The sequence below is a fragment of the Augochlora pura genome, chromosome 6, assembly GCF_028453695.1.
Source record: "Augochlora pura isolate Apur16 chromosome 6, APUR_v2.2.1, whole genome shotgun sequence".
Taxonomy (NCBI): domain Eukaryota; kingdom Metazoa; phylum Arthropoda; class Insecta; order Hymenoptera; family Halictidae; genus Augochlora; species Augochlora pura.
The window spans coordinates 11,371,297-11,392,796 of record NC_135777.1 but is presented as its reverse complement, the minus strand read 5'-3'; the positions used below and the strand labels follow the sequence as shown (position 1 = coordinate 11,392,796).

Genomic DNA, 21,500 nt, shown 5'->3' with positions numbered 1-21,500 from the left:
AGATTGAGCGTTGATCCGAGACGATCGTCCGCGAGATAGAGGCTCGCTCGCTCCTCCTCCTCCTCCTCCTCCTCCTCCTCCTGGGAGAGTCCAGCTTCGGCTCCGCGTCGCTACGGTTAACCCTATACTGGTCCACTAGGATGGAACTTTGATCGCTGGCGATGTCCTGCTCGATAAGCAGGACGTCATTCTTGCGAGCAACAAGCCGACGACGCATCGTTAGCTTCGACGAGGAGCCTCTCGGTTTCTCTTTCTAGCTCTCGGAAATTGTCCCGGAAAGGAAACGGTCGCCGAAAATGTCCGCCTTCCGTGGGTCACCATCGACCAGGAGAAAGTTGCATCCAGACCTTCGCACGTTCTCCGGTCGGATGTCCAAGTTTGAACTTGGAAGAAACCAAGCAAAAGTAAGAGCAGCGCGGACGGTCTAGTCTCGCAGAGTTGCCGGAGAATTTGGACTCGGTGAGTTGCGAAGAACACGGAGGGAAACGACGTGGGTTTTTCAGAGTTTCGGAAGGTCCACGGTAATCGCGACGGAGGTCAGCGTAACGTATTTCGGTTGGCAAAAGCGAAAAGCAGTCGGGCAAGATCCGCTGGCGTGTTAGCATCTGTTCGCCGGTCCTCGTGTCGTCGAAGTGAGCAACAATACGGTCACGACGAGACCAAGAAGGGTGCATTTACGGGTGCATTAAGGGAGGAGCACTCGAGGACATTATAAAACTATCTTGCTCGCCGGTATATTGGGGTAGGACTCCTCCCTCCGTTTTCTCCTCGCTGCCTCGGCTTCCGGTTGTAACGTGAGCTTCGAGACTCTCGCTCCCTCTCCCTCTCTCTTTCTCTTTCTCTTTCTCTCCGTCTGCGTCCCTATCGCTCACCTTTCCCTTCGACTCGTCCCGTTTCCACCTATCTCCGCGCGTTCCCTTCGCCGATGGGCACCAATCACCGGCGACAAGACGCGAACTCGTGGCTGAGAGAGGACTTGGTCGACGATGGAGACTTCGACGACCACGACGACGACGGAGACCACGCCGACGGAGACCGTCGTACACGGACAGGAAGAAGGGACGAAAAAAACACACATACACCGCGGTCGTGTCGTGAGTTCTGAATGAGCGAGAGGCTTTGTAGGCCCCCGAGGCGGTGTACGAACTATGAATGAACGAGTGAATGAATACAACCTGCGCCAAACCATCGTCTCGCCCCCCCAACCCCTCCCTCCCTCTCCCCTCATCCACCCTTCGCCACTCTAGACCGTACGCAGCGTACGCCTTTTCCCTTCGCGGCCCTGCGCCGGTTTCATCCCCCGTACGACCCCACCTATCCAATCTTTCATCCCCGTTCACGGCGTTTGTTCCGCGCGAGCTTGCACAATTGTCCGCGCCACTCCTGCCTCCATATGTTCGGCCTGTTGCGCGCCGATAGACGATCCCCGCCCCGCTTTCTCCGGAAGGGTGGTTGTTCCCCTCGGCGACCCCCCTAATTGTTTGGGTCTCGAACGATCGTGAACCTATTTCTCTTTATCGAACGATTTTCTCGTGTTCCAAAGACTACGGCGGCTAACTAGATGCTCCTTCGTCCTACGACCCGACAATCTCCTCGTCCACCCTTCTCCGTTTTCACCAACAGCAGGACTCTACCCTTCGAGCGGATCGTTTATTTGTTTTTTCTGGTTCGAACGATTTTCTTGTTCTCGGAGAGAACGATGCTCGGGTAAAGGGGTCCAATTAGGAGATTCAGAAAATTCTGAAATTTTCGACAAACATAGAGCACTTGTAAATAATATATATATTACGCGATTAAGCCACTTTTTTATTCTATTGATATAAATCGTAAATTGTAAAAAATTGGGAACATGTTTTCGAGCAAAAGATTTTTCGTTCAACTTTAACACGCGGTTAACAAATCGTATGCTGTACGATCTGGATCTGGACAAAACGAATCTTGTACGGTTTGAAATTCATGGCAATGAGATAAAAATTAGTTGAATATTTCGGTGTTAATTTTCTCCTGTTGATGCGATTGTGGTTCACTTCCACGTGTGCTTGAAAAATTGCCCAAAGTATAATCGTTTTAATTCCTGGATCGAGGATCGTACGTTCTCGGTTCGATGGTCAACGCTATTCCACGTTTTCATCGACGGAGAGGATTCGATATCGGAATCGGTCGGCTTTGTCTAGGCTGCGAGCACGTGGAGCAGCAGGTGCGCGAGAGCTACGAAAAAGGCTCGCAGAAGGACTCGAGCAAGGATCCGAGGCCGAAAATCGGCTGGGTATCGATCAGAATGCCGCGTGGCCAGCGGCGGTTAGTTATCGGCGCGGTGGTTGCTTAACAAATGATCATTGTGCTCATTGTCGGCACGATTGACTAACTTTTCCATAAAGGTAAATCGAATGGCGTCACACGATGGCCGGTCCTTTTTTGGCCCGGGCGTCGTCGGTGAACCATAGGGACCCCGCTTTTGCGCACGCTGGATTCTGTTCCTCTAATTTATGCACGCGAGCTAACACAACTCGTGTGGCCGTCGCGACGCGGGTCGCGGCGAGACGGCTCCGCTCGGCTCGGCGCGGAGCGGAGCGGCGCGGAGCGGCGTGTGCACGCGCGACGACACATACGTGACACGGAGGAACCTCGTCGATCGCACATCCTCGGAGCTGTCGATCGTGCCCGTCCACAACCGAAGAACCACCGCGAATATTCAGTTACCATCGTTTATTCGGTATTCAGCCGACGTCCGGTTTCGAAACGAGCGGCTCGCGGAAGTCGAGGATGTGGCTTCCACGCAAGTGGCCCGCGCGGAAATCGGGAATCAGGAATCGAGAGCCTTCGCACACACCGCCCGCCGGGAGCAGTTGTCCGGCACAGGCGCCGTGTATCGTTGTCTTCCGTCCGATTGTCCGTGCCGGAAAAGAAAAAACGGAAGTAACGGTGCGTGCGGCCGACGGGATCGGTTCGTTCACGAGCGGCTGTGCTCGGCGAGATTTCGCGATGGCCCGGAATCTTGGAAACGTGGAAGAGATCGGTGCGTGCCGGAGAAGCGTTCGCAATTAATCTTTCTATTCTCCCTGTTCCGTAATTCTGTAGCGTTGTGAAAATATTTCGGTGAGAATCGGGTCGATGGCGGTGTTCGGCGGAGACCACCGGCCGGAAAAGTTGGAGAGCGAGCGAGCTAGCGAGCCGTCTAGCGCGTGCAGCACGGGAGCAACGTAACGCATCGGTTCCAAGAGGAGGAGGTCGAAAGCGAGGATAAGCGAGAGTCGAACCAGAGACCTCGAAGAGCCGCGATACATAACGTAACAGTGCTCCGGCAAGCAGAAATAATGAGTCTATTATACGGTCGCCTGTGTTGGTCGTCTTGCAACGACACGTTCTATGAGCGCACGAATCGTGATACAGTTCGCCAAGTCTTATGCAAAAGTCGCGCACGACGATTCTCCCCATGGAAATTCGGCTCGGACATTGACAAATTACACTTCATTCTTGACGAATTTCAGAATTTTCTTGAGAGAGAAAAAGAGCGAAAGATCAATAGTCTCACTTTCGGCGAAAGCATTTGGGGCACGGAAAAGGCCGTTGCCGCGCGAGCGTCAAATTTACAGCCGTTGTTTGTCCCCTCTTGTTCTGCTAATAAAAAGGAAGGGAAATTTGTCCCTGTTTTCAATTACAAACACATAGAAAGATGATTAACCTTTTAGATACTACGCGCCACTATAGTGGCTTTCGCGAATGGCTCGTGCTTTACTCAATTGTTTTATTATTTATTAAAGCAAACAATTAAAGTGGAAGTGTGTATATATAATATAATAAGAAAAGAATATATGTTATTAGTACTATATATAGATATCCGGAAAAAATATATATCAAGAGAAAATCGTAATTTAGTTACGAAAAACTTTATTTGCGCAAAATCCTGCCGTATCTAAAAGGTTAACGGCTGTTCCTTCGATACTCGTGTGACACGGACTAGTTTGAGACGACCGCCTCGCATCATGATTCTAGCTCTTTGGGCTCGAAGCTATTCTACACCATAATCACAGTTTTAACGATACTTTAAATAAAGATCAATTTTATATGGCTCTGCAGCGGAGCCTTCAAGTATGTAGGGTTAAGATTAAAGGAAACCAAAAGCTTTACGGTTTCAATGAATTTGTACGGGCGGCAGCAGGTTCGTCGGCTGACTCGCATGTTTTTCCTCGAGTCGAACGCGAGGATAACCCGAGGATAACGCGAGGATGCCGCGAGAGGCAGCAGAGCTCGGCGTCGTCTCCATTGTCCGCGGCGAAGCGTGCAGAGGGCCCGACTTTCCCTCGTTCACCCACGGTCACTGCTGCAATGACGTAAGGCCCCCGGCTAAGTAATTGTTACCTACGCTACGAACGACGCCCGCTTCATAATGTTCTCCTCCGTTCCGTTCTATCCGAGCTGGCTCCGATCCGCTCGACGACCGTCCGCGGCGAATGTTTCCGTTTGGGGGATATATCGCCGACCCCCTTCGAGTTGCCGCGGGGCGACCGACGCAGGTTCAGCATATATCGACGGATCTCGGCGGATTCGCGAGAAATCGCTCGGTCGCCAGGATCATCGGCGGCCGGTTAAGCGTTTTCCCAGAGCCGGTGTTAAACCGCGGCGATAAGCATCGGGGCAAACGGGGGAAAAAATCCAGGACAACAAATTGCTCGGCCGGATGAATGGGATGATCCACTCCCAGCGTGGCCCGCGTTTCCCATTGTTCGTCGCTGGAACGTCGGAGTCCTTCGGCTGAATGAGTTGCGTCACACGGAGAGTTCAGCGATGAAAACGCCGCGCCGCGCCGCGGAATAAGGTGAACAAGGTGAATCACGCCGGGGCCTGAATCGCGGCCGAGAATATTGCAACCGACTAGTCGGCTCGGGACTCATCCTCCTCGGCGACCAGCCGGAGGACGCTCGATTTCTAGACTCGGTGGCTCTCGTGGAACAGTGAAATCGCGGATTGTCGTTCTCCGATGACGATGGAACGGCTAAACGAGAGAGGCGAGCCAGCGACGATAATGAGAGACCTGTGGCAACACGTGCAAACGCGCTGAGCCGAGAGATGCTATCAGCCCCGGGCCCTGACGTAACAATGAGAAACTCCTCCGCCGCGAGTCGCAACGCTTTCGTTCTAGCCGCGCAATCGGGGGAAATAAATAAACCGGCTTGTCGCGCGATTTCGCGGCTACAACCGAGACCCTCTGTGCCCTCCGATCGCAGCGTTTCCCAACTTCCTTTCAAACCTTCCAAACCTCGTCAAACACTGACTGCTCGCGCACGCTTATATGAATTTCCGATACCGATCACGATCACGATCACGATTACGATTACGATTACCGCGGCGGGAGTCGGCATTTCCGAGTTCTTCGAGTTATAAGGACTAAGAGGGTATGCGTTGTCGATTGGCCAGGATAGCTCGATCGATTAAGCCGGGATTACTCGCGTGGGGTGCTCGTAGAACCCCAATGAAAAAAGTAGTATTTACCGATTAAAGTAGATTAAAGTTTGACAATGGTAGTTGAACCTAGACGCTCTGGACTAGATAGCCACGTGAGTATTCTCGGTGCCAGACCCTCGTGCGATCACTCGTAGCATTTAGATTTTATGTTGGTAGTCCCTGATAAGCGAGAGATCTGGGTTTCGGTCCACGACCTATCCGATCCATCGACTCGTTTCCTCAGCCGAACAGGTTGGGAAACGCTGTCGCGCCCGCGAGAAAGACGTCTCCTCTCCTGCTTGGCCGCAGAACCATTTATCCTTATCCGGGAGCAGGCAGGAGGCGTTCAATCCGCCCAGCCGACACTATATTGTCAGGAGGTGTTTCGCGAAACGGTGGACAGTCCGCGGACAAGGCTGTCGCGGGCGCTCGGATTTATGTCCTTGCAGGGAACACTCGTCCTCGTCCGGAAGAGGAGCGTGGGACTTTGGTGAACGATGGGACACCGTGCATCGGTCCTGGACAGTTTACGGATCGTATCCTCGCCGCGCGCCGGGGCCCATTGGATTCAAGAGCCGAAGCGGAAGAGGTCGCGCGAGAGAGCCTGGCAGAGGGCGGAGGGAGGACTCGAGAGCCGCGTCAGGATAGTGAAAAGAGACACTTACCATCGTTATGATACTGTCTCGAGGGTAGAGAAACTGCGGCGGAGGGCGGTGGCAACGTGGACGACGACGACGACGACGGCGGCTGAGTCCCCGACCGAGGGCCCGAGGTGTTCGAGGTGACGGAACTCGAGGAGGGCGTCGCTGGGCTCTTGTGCTCCGGCGTAGCAGCCGGCTGATGGGCCGCCGCGCCCTGGTATCCCAAGAAATCCCCTAAATCCGGCACGCATACGCTTTCGTACATGGTGCTCGGCGCGTTCTCCAGCGAGGCCTTCGCCGCGTCGACATCTGAATGGAAAATGCAACAGATCCTGAGTCGCGAGTCGGTCCGCACGAAAGAGTTTCGTGTTTCGAGTTCAGCTTTCGTGTCCCGATTTTGCGCCTAAGGGGGGTTTCTCTCGATAGAAGGAGCCTCGCCGAGAAGAGTACACACACGGGAGAGCCATTCGACTCTTGCCGCGGAGGATTTCGAAAGCCCCGAGGCCGGGGAAGGTCGGCCGCGCGACAGCCGGAATGATCGAGAGACACCGCGGCGGTTATAGGACGGCAGCGTCTTTGCGGGAATTAAATTCAATTAGGTTGCTCGAAAGCGAAGCCGGGTCCGCGTTTCTGCCGCAACAATAGCATCGCGCGGCCGTAATCGCGATCAACGATCTAGCCTAGGTGCTCCATTATTCCCGCCATTATTGCGAAGGAGAACGCGTGATTCATCGGCAACGACCGTTTCTGCGTCTGTTGCGAGGAGTTTTAAGCGCGAACGGAAGCCCCGACACCCGGTCCCCGGAAAAATTCCGCGATCAACGCCGCCGTTCCGGGCCCGACGAGTCGCGGCGATGTTCGGTCGGCTCGAGGAGGACGCGCGAGGGTTACGACACCGGGAGGCGACAAAATTCGCGAGCGAAACACGACCGCGGATGCTAGGCGTAGTTTCACCGTGATTCGACCGTGTGCCGCTGCGCCGGCAAACGGGAGGATGCAGCTTTTTAGTTTCTACTTTTTTCTTTTTTTTTACGGCGCAGCAGAGTTTCCTAATATCCGTTCTCGTTCGCGGAATCAAAGCGATTACCCACGCCATGTCGCGTACGAACACGCTAGCTTCGGCCGCTCGGTGAATTACGATTCGTCGGAGATCAGGAGAGCTCTCCATTGTTCCGCGATTAAACGGGCTTGGCCGCGGCAATTAGTCGGCCAATCGGGGCTCCGTTACTTTCGACGATCGAACCGTTTTTCGATTTTCCGTGAAGCCGCCTGCGATTCGTTCGTGTTGCTGGACGAAAAACGATGTAACACCCTGTGCCACTTACGGCACACTTTCAAAGATTATAATATCTCAATTGATTCCTCAACAAATTTCGAATGCGTCTATCGACTAAACAAGTTACATGTACTCACGAAACACCGAAGAATCTCTTTTTTGTCTCGTACCACTCGCTGCTGGAGAAAAGAAACTGCATAAACGAGTCACGATCAACTTTAAGTGTTTGCCGCAAAAATAATAACCTTCGAGTGGTAACAACGTTGGTTGAAGATTCTTTAACTCTTCGAACGTTAAATTTACCGAACAATAGTGGCGATTGGTGTACATTGACTCGTAAAAGTGAAAAAATAGTCATTTAGATTTTGTATAGTTCGTATTACAAAATTTGCTCCTATAATGTAATTTATTCAATCATACCCCACGAAGAAGTCTCGGAAGTTTGTAGTATCGTACAATTAAAACCCGGTCATTTTGGCAGTGTTAAGGTTTAGTGTTAATTCGCCATTAGTTAGCCTATCTAGAGTGAATCATTATAATTAATTTATTTATTTTATAATTTATTTTAAGGTCACTATCATTTTAAATAAAATTCCTTAGTCCTTGTCGGTTAAATAAATAAATAATGCATATCGATTCTTTCCTACGTAGGACAAACTTCCCTAGAGCGATCTACGATAGAAAATGGCGGCCTGGTTTGGCAGGAACGTCGGATTCGTGCGTCGAATTGGAGTCGATCGATCGAATCGCGGTTTCTCCGTTGCGAATAATCGATAGGGAAGTACGGGCTTTTTACTTAACGGGAGTTAAATCATGGGTGAACCTCCGCTTCCTGCCATCATTTCATACCTTGTCTCGCCCGTCTCTCTCTTCCACTCTCTCTCTCTCTCTCTCTTTCTCGCTCTCTCCCTCTGGTTGTCTTCCTCTGTCGGCCGTCCCCATCCGCCCGTTTCTCTCGCTTGCGCCCTTCCTGTCTTCTCAGCCGAGCAAGTACAAGTTCCAGGGAAACTTCCTCCGGCGAATGATATACGATACGAGCGATGCACGCCTCGTAAATAATAAACCGGGGCACGGGCGCTCGATCAATGCCGTTCTCATCTAATTAGAAAATAATTTGGCTCCCGTGTGCCTCTAAACACCGGCACTCAGACTGCCTAAAAACTCTGTTGCATCGCTTCGAGACGACGACGACGACGACGAAGTAAACCTGCGTTTGAAAGACTCTGGCCTCTCCTCGTAAACTTTACGAGATTCGAGATCGCAGGGCACCATTTTCCAATGTCTAATCAATTCATCGAATTTGATTCTTGAAGATCGTTTTTATGCCAAATTTTCAAGGATTCAACCCTTTTAAGCGACACCATTTAAGGGATTTTTTTAAACGGTTCAAAAACAAACTATAAGAGTTACAGTTAAAATGAATATTTCTGATACTTCATTTTGCAATCCCTCCTGCATCAAAAATGTTTTTATGATAAATCTTTAGATAATGATTCCTCAGCCAACCTTCCGTCATAATAAAAATCCCATAAAGTTTCATTAAATCGAATCTTGTCATTGTTATAAATAGATCGCGGGCTTTCGTGTAAAATAAAAATTGTCTGGATCAATTGGAAGAAATAGAAATTAACCGGCAAGATCATTCCTTACTTACTCATTCTAAAAAGTTCAAAAAACCACGCATTGACATTTTTTTCAAATTATTCAGATTATTCGTTTCACATTATTTCAAAAGTTTTACTACAAACTATAAACATTGCGATAATTGTATAGAATCTGCAGTCTAGTTAAAAAACAATATACATGCATCAGTCCCGTTTTAGACTTAGTAGTAGTACTGTTTATAAATGTTTGCATAGAATACTCTAGTGTCACCATAGTGCTCGGTATTTTCAAGCATAGAACGCGATACAAATTCCAATATATCAATTCGAAAAAATTAAGTACGTTTTGCGTTTGTATCTCGCATTTTAATTCCGAGCGCGTTGAAGCGCTGGTTACGGTAAAGGGGCTCGGATTGTACCAGTTCTTTCCTACGAGGTAAATGTGCTGCCCCGCTATCGGACGAGGAGTGGCGTTGATCCACGCGGCAGGATCTATCTCGCGGAGGATCTCATGATCGAAGTACGAGTGGGTATTGCCGGGGGTGGTAAACGGCCGAAAAACCGGCTAAGTGGCCGAGGCAATGGCACGGGACCATTCTGACGGCACAGGATATCCGGAGTGGGAGTTTCTATGGCGCGCGCGGCGGCTGCGGCTGCCGCTGCTCTCTTTTTCCCCCATTCTCTTCTTGGTTCGAATAAAAAGTGCCGATTCAACGCTTCGAAACGTTGAAAACACGGGTGTCGGGCATCGAGGGGTCATCGGGACTGAACGCGGAGTAGAGACGCCGAGAGAGAGAGAGAGAGAGAGAAAGAGAGAGGGTGGGGGAGGGAGCGAACGAGGCGTCTCGCCTCCTCGATCTCTCTTCATTGTTCGCGGCCGGTCTCCGGCCCCCGGTGTACCTGCCGTGACATCGCGATTTTACGGAAATTCGATATCTGTTTTTGTCGACACGCCGATTCCATGTCGCAGGGAAGCTACTCTTCCGGTGGCAACCTGCTTTTCCTCGCGAATCTCCTGGAAACTCTCCCACCAGATCGCCCCGAGGCAATTGTCCATCGTCTTCGGCTCGTATGTCGCGTCGAACTACGGGTCAACAGGTACACGGATCAGGGGCGTGACCCCCCGATCCACCGGAAATCGGCGAATTCTAAGATATTTCGGTTCTATTAATGGGAGATGCTTTCTACCCTCCGATATTCTCTGGCGCTTCGATTGTCCGCTAAGAATGGTGAATGTTTTCCTGCCATAGATTCAAAGCTTAAATCCCATCCGAAGCGTAATTTCTCTAATCGCGGCCGGACATTGTACATCGGAACTGCTTTCGTTTCGGCGAGCAAGATTCTCTTTCGCGAACGTTCAACCCTTTCGATACTAGTCTACTCTCAACGAAGAACAAGAATATTATACTCCTAATTACCGAATTAACAAATTAACTAACTAATTGCTACTCTACTTCTCGTCGCACAGCAGCGTGCAATCAATTCTGTTAAAATGTCCTTCTGCTTAGAAACAATGGTGGACTATTTGGGAGAGGGAGATACGATTATTCGAGCTTTGTGGCTCGTTTTTATAGTTTCTGTTAATCAGCATCTATGGAAAGTTGCGAGGCTCGAATAATCATATTCGATAATCATTTTTGTTTACATGCTGAGGAACAATTTGGTCTCAGAAGATGACGGAAATTATTTTATTCGTTTGTTTCAGAACGAGAGTACGTACATTGGGAATGAAATAATGCCATTGTAGGCACGCAATAGTAAGTCATTCTTTTTGTATCACAAAGGCAAAACTGACAACGTAACAAGCATTAGGTTTCACTTGGAGGTATATAAAATTCCATGTGAACTGTATGAAATTTTGCTTAATTCATGGGTAACTCTTTAACGTTGGTAATCGCGACAACACAGGTAACGTGGAGCATATAGTATTTGAAGTGTATCGTTGCAACACACAGAAATCGTTAGCGAGAAGATTAATGAGATCATTAACAAAACGTAACAAGAGAAGAAAGGCTATTGGACTATTGCTTTCTATTATATCCACCTGTCAGAAAACAACAATTTTAGCCACTTTTCCGAGGTTAAATATTCTGGATTGGGGAGAAATAGATTTCTGAAATAGTTATTCTCGCGTGATACGTGTAAGTTGACAAATAAATTTTTGTAAAATAATACTTACATGTATAAATAGCAATTCAAATATATTCAACTTTATCCACGTGTAACTGTTTCAAGGAAGGTCTATTTGACAAATTCTGCATTACACAAGTATATAAAACTACTTACAGTCTATGTAATATTTTAGAAATCTATTTTTCCCAACTCTGCAAATACACCATTGCCGGTCGCATGCCACGGTACAGGTTCGAACGATTGGAACCCACGGTTGTCGTTGCAATCTGTTCAATAAGAGTCTCGAAGACCGTAAGCTTGCGCAAGTGGCCTCTAATAATTCAATCGCCCGGTCGCTGGCTGCGGGAAAAGCAGCCGGCGAAAATGGTTGGGCCCGGGTTAGGGTACGCCGTAGGAAAAGCGTGTTTGCTCGGCCATGTGGGTAAAGAAACAAGCCTGGATGGCCCACCTGGGAATAAGGAGAGAGTCACGTACCTTTCTGGAGGATCTCGAGGTGTTCCCAGAGGATGTCGCCCATGAAGGCCGGCGCACGTGCCAAAAACGACTCCTTCCCCATGGCACAAATCTGTTTGCCGGTCATGTGCTGCCAGGGCTGCATCGCCACACCCTCCAGCGAGAACTCGCCGATCGCCCAGTGCAGCCAGTGGGCGACAGCTGCTTCCGACCATTGCCTCGGGTCTGAAAAAGACAAACGCGATCGTTTCAGATCGTGTCGTGTCCATTCGTTCTTCATTTCAATTAAATCCTCCGCCGAGTATTTTCGCTTTCCCCGTAACTTTCCTGTTAACGATACACAATAAGAATCACGAGCGTCCACGCTGGTCCGAATGACTTGAATTTTTTTTTGTAAATTTCACAGAGACTAGTTTTCACGTGTCGAATCATCGAAATATTTCTTTGTTAATTTTGCCATTGTTTGGAATAAAAAAAAATGTAAAAAGATTTTGGTCTCGTCACTTTTTTATTCGAGTCTACAATGGAAATGTAAAATGTAAAAACTATATTCGCATGATCTCAAGTTATTTACAATCGTACATCGTCAGTCACCGATGACTCATACACGGTGCTTATCGTGTGAAACTCGCTCTCCCCCGAAGATAGGCGTCTTACGATTATGATAAACATTCTTTTTGTTCATAAAATATTACTACTATACTGCGCTTTTATACGTATATCTTTTGATTCGGAATTTTTACAGAACTCTGTACCGGCAACACAGCCGTCTTACTCGAATTAGAATCACTTCGAATAGTATCTGCAACACCGTTGATTTTTTCTTATTCCTTTATTTCTTTAAACGCTGTTTATGCGAAGGTCTTCGTACGTACTCATCGTTCCCATCATTCGTAAACCGAATGGTCTTTTCGGCACTTACGTAAATAAATCTAATCAAGTCAGGTGAAATAGCGATACAGCGTGCGCCTACGAATAAAAAGTAAATCGGCGGTCGGTTTCCTTGGAGGGCCCCGGCGATAAGTTCCCCCGGTTGTGCTTCGATCAGGTTTTCGATTTCTATAATTATCTTCCCGGTTAATAGCGGATTCGGTAGAGTGTGAAAATTGCATTTAATCTCCGCGATCCGGCGCGGCGATCCTCTTTCCGCGTTAAATTATCCACCGTGCATTCATTAAAGTAATATTTTTCCGTTAATAACTGGTTTTCCCCGCGGGCCGGCTGGCAGCCGGCAGAGAACGACGAGAAAAAGAACGCGGCAGAACTGCGAAAAAATTGGATCGCGGTGTTTCCATATATCACGCGATCCTTTGACAACGCAAATGCTACGTTTGACAACGGCGCGCATAATTGACCGCGTTAACGACTCGGCTCGGCTCGGCTCGGCTCTGCTCGCGACAAATAAAAACCAACCGTGCTATTATTCAAATCGGATCGCTGACTAATAACGCTCCCGGGGCTTTTCAACGGGAAACGATCGGTATCTATTCTAATTCGTCGAACGGTGCTTCTCCACCAGTTTCTTTCGAATCAAGAATTCGAATTATCTTTCCATCTCTCTCTCTCGTTTTTTAGAATCAAGCGCTCGACTTCGAGTGCCATTTGCCGGCGAATCTCTCGAGCGTTCTCCATACGCGAGGTACATTTTTAGTCGTTTGTTTTAATTCACGGCCCTTAGGCTCAGATATGAATTAGGCTCAAGAGAGATATCTCTTTACACTCGCATGTTCTATATTTCATTTAACAATCTGTTGAAATAGGACGACCTTTAAAGAGGACCGCCATACATCGATCACATTATGTTCTATTTGCATGGAACTGTTTTCAAGTTGACTGTTTTTTTAGGAAAAGTATGTATCGCATTATATAACCAATTCTATAGTAATTATAATCATTCATTAGATACGCGGAATAAATTTACACCTAAAGGAAAATAACTTATTCTCACTTATTCTCTATGCAATCAATTACAATTCTTTACAGCCATCTGTCAGCATACTGTTACTATTAGTGAACGGAAACACTTTATTTTTACTTTATGATCTCTATACGGATTCGCAATCACGATCACAAATTTACAATCATGATTGCATATTCGCAATTTACAACAACAACAACGTTACAATTATGATAATGAATTCATATTTACAATTATAATGCTACAATTATGATTGTATATTCATATTCGCAATCATAATGTTACAATTGCAATTTTTAATTCGCATTCACAATCGCAACCTTACAATTATGATTGCGAATTTACATTTGTAACTCTAAAGTTGCAATTATTATCGTAAATTCGTGTTTATAATCAAAACATTGCAATTATGATTGTAAATTCGTATTGACAATGGTTATGCAGTTACCTTGAACTAGGAACAACAAACACTACTTTCAAACATTAACCGATAACTCATACTATTAGTTTTTCTTTTCCCTCTATACGCTCCTCTATTCCTCTACATCATTTAATAACATTTAAATGTAATCTACATATGTTACTTTCTTTAGCCAACCAATATTTATCACATTCCTGCATATTTTCACGCATAAAATCTTTCGTTTCCGTTATAGATTATTTCGTTAAATAGCCATCTCGGTATTATACAGAGTGACCCAAAAGTTACTCGCAATCGGAAAATGAGGTTTTCCTGAGGTCATTTGCAGTAACTTTTTCTTTAGTAAAAATGCTATCCGCGGCTGTGCTTACTAGTCATTTACGAAAAACACTGACCAATGAGAGACGTGCTCGACTAACGTGAGGCGGCCGAGCCACCAAGCGGGCGAAGCCTAGTTCAAGTCTCGAGCGAAGTCTTCAATTCGAAGCCAAGTTCAAGTAGCTTCTCAGCTCAGCCGTCTCGCGCCAGCTGATCTTGCCTCTCATTGGTCACTGCTTTTTGTCGGTAACTCATAAATAAAGTCGCGGATTGCATTTGCGCTATGAAAAAGTTACTTGAAATGACATCAGGAACCGATCATGCCCAGATTGCGAGTGACTTATGGAATACCCTGTATACTGATTCTCTTATTCCATTTCTCCTGTCCCTTCACTTCAGAATTTCGCGCACTTTCGGATTTCAGATTTCACTTCGCCGTTCTTCGCCACGAACTGTTCTAGAATAATGAAATGACCGACGACCGATTTGGCACGATATCGAAAGATATGGAAAGGGTTCGTGCGAGAAGACCGCCGCCGAGAGGCAGGAATGGGCCGGTGACGCAAGGCTTTTCGAAGCCAGGAGATATTGTGTCGGGTTGACGACATGATCGGTGCTCGGGCCCGGCCATCTTTGGTGGAAGCAATACCGAGAAACATTGGAATGTCCCATTTGAGGTGCGCGCCCATATTTGCACGCGTGTCTTGCATTGTTTCGCGGTATCTTCCCGCGTAAAAGTACAGTTCGGCTCATCATGCAAACAGAAATTACGACGGAGCCGTCCCTAACGAGGCGCTCTGCCCCCATCGGCCGGCGAAGCCAGGATTCCTCGAAACCTGCGCGCAAACCGATCCTCGGAGTCCTAGGAATTTTCGGGGGAAATCCTTGTCGCCGACGGAACAAGGAGCCCTCGCCGCTTTCGCGTTTCTCGCGTCGGCCGAGCATCTCGACGCGAGCAACGTCTCGAGAAAACGATGATCCTCTCGAGACGATCCCCCCGTTCGACGAGAAGCCGGGACGCGGAGATTAGGGGAGAAGGAAACCGACGGAGCGAGCCTCGCGGAGGCTGTAAACGTAAATGGGTCGTTGATCCGTCTTTAAATGTTCATTATGCAAAGCAGTTCGCATGCGCTCCCCGGTCGGAGGGACGCGCTGCTGCTGCTGCTGCGGCTGCTGCTGCTCATCGGGAGACTTGTCGATGGCACCGTAAAAAGCGGGAATGCAATTTGTTGCAACTCTAATCTGTTCCTCTTAATTAAGTTGGATCGCGTGTCGCGCGGGACGGCCGAGCCGCGGAAAGGAAAGGAGAGGAGAGGAAACGAGCCGACTCTCTGTGCTCCCGCGGCTCATGCTTGGACCTCCTCTCCCGCCTAAGTCTCTCCACCTTTTTCCCGTTTCTATCTCCGCGCCGATGATCTGGTTCTGCCGGCGCATCGCGCGATCTGCATATTTCTCTCTGCGGGCGATGATAATGCACGGAGGAGAGTAATCTAATGTAATACGGCACTTTTAACTCCCACCCGACGTTTCCACCTTATCTGGGCGGCTGATTACGTCGTAGGAAACTAATTGCCTAGATTAGCCTATTGCGGCGCGGTTGATTAAAACCTGTGGCTAGCGAATCAGCGGCCGGCTCGTCCGGACCGGCGATAACCGGCGCATGCATTTCCTTCGAGCATTTTCCACGATTCGACGGAAGCTTTTCCGATCGATCGTTGGCGACCACGCGACCCAACGATTTCTTTAACGCTAAATCGATATTAGTCCTTTGCGGGATTAAAATATATAGCTCTATAACTAGATCGTGCATCTTTGTGTAAAGTACAAGTTGGCTAAGTTAATCGCAACTCACGCAACTTACGCGAAAGTGTCTTTTTTTTTCTGTTAGTAATCGTAATAAATTGAAAATAATGTAACAATGTTCTTGAATTTTGTTAATATTGTTTCAGTTTTCTATTCGACATACTCATTTTTGTCATGAATGCATAATATCCAAAGTATATTTATTTGCATCTTTCACATATATTTATTTGCATCATTGTACTGTATTTAGTTGCATCTCTCATCATTTTTATTATAATGTATGCTTTTATGGGGACATTTGTTCAATAACGTTCTGTGGAAGAATATTTACAATTTTCAGCGACATTGAAGAAAGCATCTGAAAGCAGTCTTTTTCACTGGCTCGGTTGGTTCAGTGTTAAGGGAGGGGGCGCGTTCAGGTGAAAGTAATTCAGATGAAATTTTATGAGAAAATCTGATGGGAAAATGCAGTGTGAAGTATGCTACCGCAAGTTTTAAAAATTGTTAGTAGTTCGTTTTATCCGAAAATTGATTAAGATCCAGATAAAAATAAAATTTTAACGATAACTTTTACAGTTTATTTATTACTGTGCTTTTGTTTGGCTAGGCATAAAATTCCATACAGACTCGGTAATATTAAAACGTCCATTAACAAAGTAACATGATTATCCTATTCCGATTCTTTAACACTGTTTCTACCGAGAGTGTTAAAAGATACCATTTCATAAATTTTTATGTAACACTATTTTGGCCAAAGGGAGCATCTTCTACTAATTTTTAATCAAAATTACTTCCTACATTCCATTATACAAGTTGTCTAATAAAAAATATCGGTGAAAATAGTGTTAAAAGGGAGGTATCTTTTCACACCTTTGCGTTAAAATGCAGACAACTGCTAAAACCGTTGGTATTTCATATTTTCAGTTAAATATAGATACTTTGTATAATACATACATTAATACTTTGATGAGTATCTGTTAAAATTCGTTAATCAAACATGTTTTATCTCAATAAGAACAATAATAAAAAAATATTATTCCCTTAATTTTTTTTCATTTTTATTAGAAATATAATCAAACACAGTAATATTATTAACTCAACAACACTTTTCACGCGTATACTTTTTATACTGCAAGCAGATATTTGCCAAGTAGATATTTTCATCTACTTGGAAGGGATGTGGCTTTACTTTACAACAACTTTTGTATTTTCCGATTCAATTGAAATCGGGTTTCTCTAAGACTATCGCAATCAATATTGATACATTCGCGACCGCTGACCGGAATTCGCGTCATTTAAATTCTATTAAAGCAAATACACCAAGTATACAAATTTTAAAGATCTTTTTATTCAAAACAATAAATAATTGCATTGATTGGTCTAAAATTAGACACCACTGTAAAGTACATAAGGTGTCGAAAGACACGTTACGGTAGACATGGGTACAAAATACAATATGCACATTTTTAGATCCTGAATAATCTGGATGAAGATGATATCACTGAATTTATATAACAACTATTGCACGAAAAGTCAACAAATCAGTCGCGTAGAAATAATTAACCTTAGAGAATAATTTGAAGCCAAAATTCGAAAAATGTCTTTTGACACCGCTTGGTAGAAGTAGCGTTCAAATTCGCGAGTTACGAATATCAAGATGACTTTGGTTACTTTTGCAAACGGCGATCATGAGGTTCGGGCTATCGTCGGTGCTCGAGGAGCTCGAAGATCGAGCGGAAAGTCCGGAGCACGAAGCGAAATAAAGAGCAGATCGGGAAAGAAGGTGAAGAGGAAAAAAGGGAGGAGTTTTACGCGTCGCTGGCAGCGAGAGCGAGAGCGAGAAGCGAGCGAGAAAGAGAGAGGGAGAGGGAGAGGGAGAGAGAGAGAAAGGAGAGCCTGGCAAGTCTGTTAACAGTGCTGACAAGGAATAAGTTCGGCAAACATCGGCGCGATCCTCAAATATCGGCGGCCGCTTTGATCGTGCCGTGCCGTTAGACACTTCGTGTGGCGCGCTGTGTCCTCTTTGCTCTCACCTTTTCTCTATTTATGCATTATCGCCGCGGAACGCGCCGGCGTCGATCCGCCCCGGCGTACATGTGTATTCTCGAGTTTCCACGAACGGCGTTCTGCTTCGCTCTGCTCCGCTCTGCGAGACGCGGCCCGCTTCATTCATAAAAAGGACCTTACTCTCGCGAGTCACGTAGCCGATACCCGGCGACCATCGCGAGATCGGACTCCTGCTGATTTCGATATCGCCGCTCAAGGACACCGCTTTTTCATCGAGAAACGACCCCGGGATCCTGCTACGCCGCCTGCCATCCACCAAATTACTATCCCGCGACTCCGACACTCCATCGACGGAAAAACTGTCCGAAGATCGCAGCGACCCGTTTGGCTGGGATACCTCGAACTCGTTGGCATCCATAACGAACGGATAAAGTAGAGTTTCACCTTTTTCCATGATCTCTGCCTCTTCAGTCACATCCACGATACAACAAGCGAATGCTCTCGTGGTTTAGGATTTGTCTATTAGTAGATATTTTATCAACGTAAATATTCTTGTATCCAAACTATCGAAATCAGTAATCCAAAATCTTATATGTTCTGATAACGATCTTACACTGTATTATTCCCTTTCGTTTCCTCCATTTTCATATTATTTAAATACCTTGACCGTTCGCTTCACTATTTAAATATTTATTTATATCTATCGTATCTTGCGTTTTATCATTTCTTTTATTTTTCTTCACTTTCTTTTCATATGCCACCTGTGCGACATACCGTCATATTATTGGAACACAGCGGCTTTCTCTCATTGATTCAACAAACATTATATTACTACTATTATTGTTCTTATTATTATAAAATCGAAACTGTGCGACAATAACCTTGAACATCAAATGGTTTACTAGGATCACAATTACCTCCCTATACCTGCTCATATGAATATTCAGTCTCTTAACTGTGTTAGTAACTGTGCTATTCATGGTATTGATAACAATTCTAAGCATTATTCAACAAATTTCCAAACATGTTCTTAAAAATATTTCTTGCAGACTCATTAGTAGCTTTTCCGATGTTCCAACCGTGACAACAATTTACTTGATTTAATTTGCCGATAATTGAACGATTAAGCGAACGATTTAAATTCCCTGGATCAAATTTGACGCAGCTGTCACCTTGCGAGTATTGAACATACTCTCTATATATCTCTTAGAAGTATATATCTTTAAGAAACGGAATCTTTATAAACGCAACTATTTATTTACACTATTTATTGTAAAGCTATCAATGTTTTTAGTTCTAACGATAAGTTTGAACTGGACGTTAAACATCGCATCACCAATAATTTACAACTATTGTATATCTAGAACCAAATAATTTATATCCCTCAATAAATAAATCAACAAATATACAACAGATTCGAAAAATAACAAGCAAAGACAAGAATCGAAATTAGAGGGCCGATGCAAATTGTGAAAGACAAAATGATTTCATTTCAAAATGTAACAAGCGAAGATAACAATCGAAATCAGACAGCACCGATGCTAAAAGCAAAAGACGAAACGAGTTCTTAGTTCGAGAAACGAGTAAGAACAGGGATCGAAAGAGAGAAGAGGAGCGACGAGGGGGAAAAGAAAGATCGAGGAACAAAGAACGTGAAAGCAGCAAAACGATGGAAAATCGAAGGTAGTCGAATTTGCCTGCGAATTTGCGGAGGCGACAGATCGAGGAGCAAGTTGGAAGAGGTGTCTAAAAGCGGCGATAAAGACGATCGAGCCCCAACGATCCTCAAACAGAGGGGTACGGCGAGAGAGGGCGCGAGGGAGACGTAGGTGGCCGCAGGTGCCACGCGCAGGCAACCTTTCTCGGCAATAATCGAAACGCCGACCGTGATTTCGGTCGGTTGGTTTAGGAGCCGAGAGGTTTGCCCGCGATACGATGTACCTGCCGGCCAGTGATAAATTTCGCCGCGTTGCACAGGTGGACGCCGGTTTCTGTCCTTCCTTTTCTCGGTTTTTGCAGGCGGCCGAACGGCTGCCGCGCCGCGCCGCTGCGGTCGATCGCGGGTTTGCGATTGCCGAGCGTCGTGACGGAGATTTTAATTAGGGGACGGCCCCCTTTCGACGGCGGAGATTCGATGATTTAACGCAGAACCAACCGAGCCCTGCAACGCTGCTGTATTCACCTAGACCCCGTGCCATTTTTATTATAATGTCAGCTGTAATTAAAACATCTATTCAGTTAATCCCAGCGCGAAAGTCTCCCTAATTTCAACGATCTAAAATAAAAAATATGACACCGGTCATTTTTTATTTTAATATTGTTGCGAGCACCCATTATATGGGAAGCGCCAACTTCGTTCCTTGTGGTGTTGAGGAGAAAAGAATGATTGGCTGGTTGACAGTCTTCGGAAAAGAAGAGAGTCGTTATCGATCCGAAATAACGAACGGTTTGACGTTTGTGAACGAATCGTAATGCTTGTGTAATCTTGATTAAAGTACCGAGAATGGTCAGAGCAAGACCGAAAACGCGTGACGCGGAGGAGCGCGACAATATGTTGAACGTTAACGCGTTCTCTCTTGTCAGTCAACCGAGTAAATTGAGAACAGGCAGAAGCGGGTTTTCGATCCCGAAGAATGAAACTCTGTTAACCAAACATGGGCGAGGCAGGCGAACGCGTCCCGCGGTGAATGAACATCGAATGAGTTTCGAGAGAACGAGGCCCCGAGATAGTCGATGTTTTTCCAGCTAGAGGAAGGATCGCGCGGGAAAGGAGGTTGCCTCGTCTCGCGTGCAATATTCAGCGCATCCTTTCGCTTTCCGCGTAATGCGGTAGATCAGATTGCTTCGACATGAATTATTCTCGACATTCTATTTAACGCCAAGAGGAGCCCGCTCTCTCTCTCTCCTTCTTGCCACGTGGTTGCCACAGAGAGGCGAGAAACTGTTTTATTATGAATACTCTCCCGGGTACGAGAGCTGTGTAAATGTTCCTCCCGTTATAAGCCGTAGCGCTGCGCCAAGTTACGAAGCAGCGTTCTCCGCCGCTCGGTTGCATGCGAACTCCATTCAGTGTAAATCACTCGGACTAGGAAACGTGTGCCACACCGCCTCGTTCCTCCCCGGCATTGATTTACAGTCCCGACGAGCCCGCGATCAAGGTTCGCAGCGAATCGTTTCGTCTCGCTCCACTTAGCCACTCCCGAATCCTCTCGCGAATCCCGAGCATTGCGGAAAGACCGCGCGGAATTATCCAAAAAAACTGTTGCGCTCGAAGCCCGTCGCTTTTGGGAAATCCCGGCCGGCTGGGCTTACGAAAGGACGGCGCTTAATCCTTGCTGCTCCTTGGCTGCCGAACCAATAACATGTTTCGTATGACAAGTCAAATTTAGTTAGATTGGCCAGGAGGATGTTCAATTCGTTAACGACGATAACCATTTGCCGCCAATGTTACTAGGTTTGAAATAAATCTTTACGAACTGTTCTC

General features: G+C 46.5%; 1 protein-coding gene across 6 annotated transcripts in view; it reads right to left on the bottom strand.

Moving 5' to 3' along the window:
• Positions 1–21,500, bottom strand: part of Pnt (ETS transcription factor pointed) — a 188,590-nt gene that overhangs the window by 21,287 nt on the left and 145,803 nt on the right. For 5 of the 6 annotated variants that reach the window (XM_078182602.1, XM_078182603.1, XM_078182607.1 and 2 more), the window contains 2 exons: positions 11,571–11,774; positions 6,108–6,392 (listed from right to left, as the gene is read on the bottom strand). In XM_078182602.1, coding sequence (XP_078038728.1) covers positions 6,108–6,392; positions 11,571–11,774 — 489 coding nt within the window. The remainder of the gene's footprint in view (positions 1–6,107; positions 6,393–11,570; positions 11,775–21,500) is intronic. The other variant, XM_078182606.1, reaches the window with a different exon arrangement.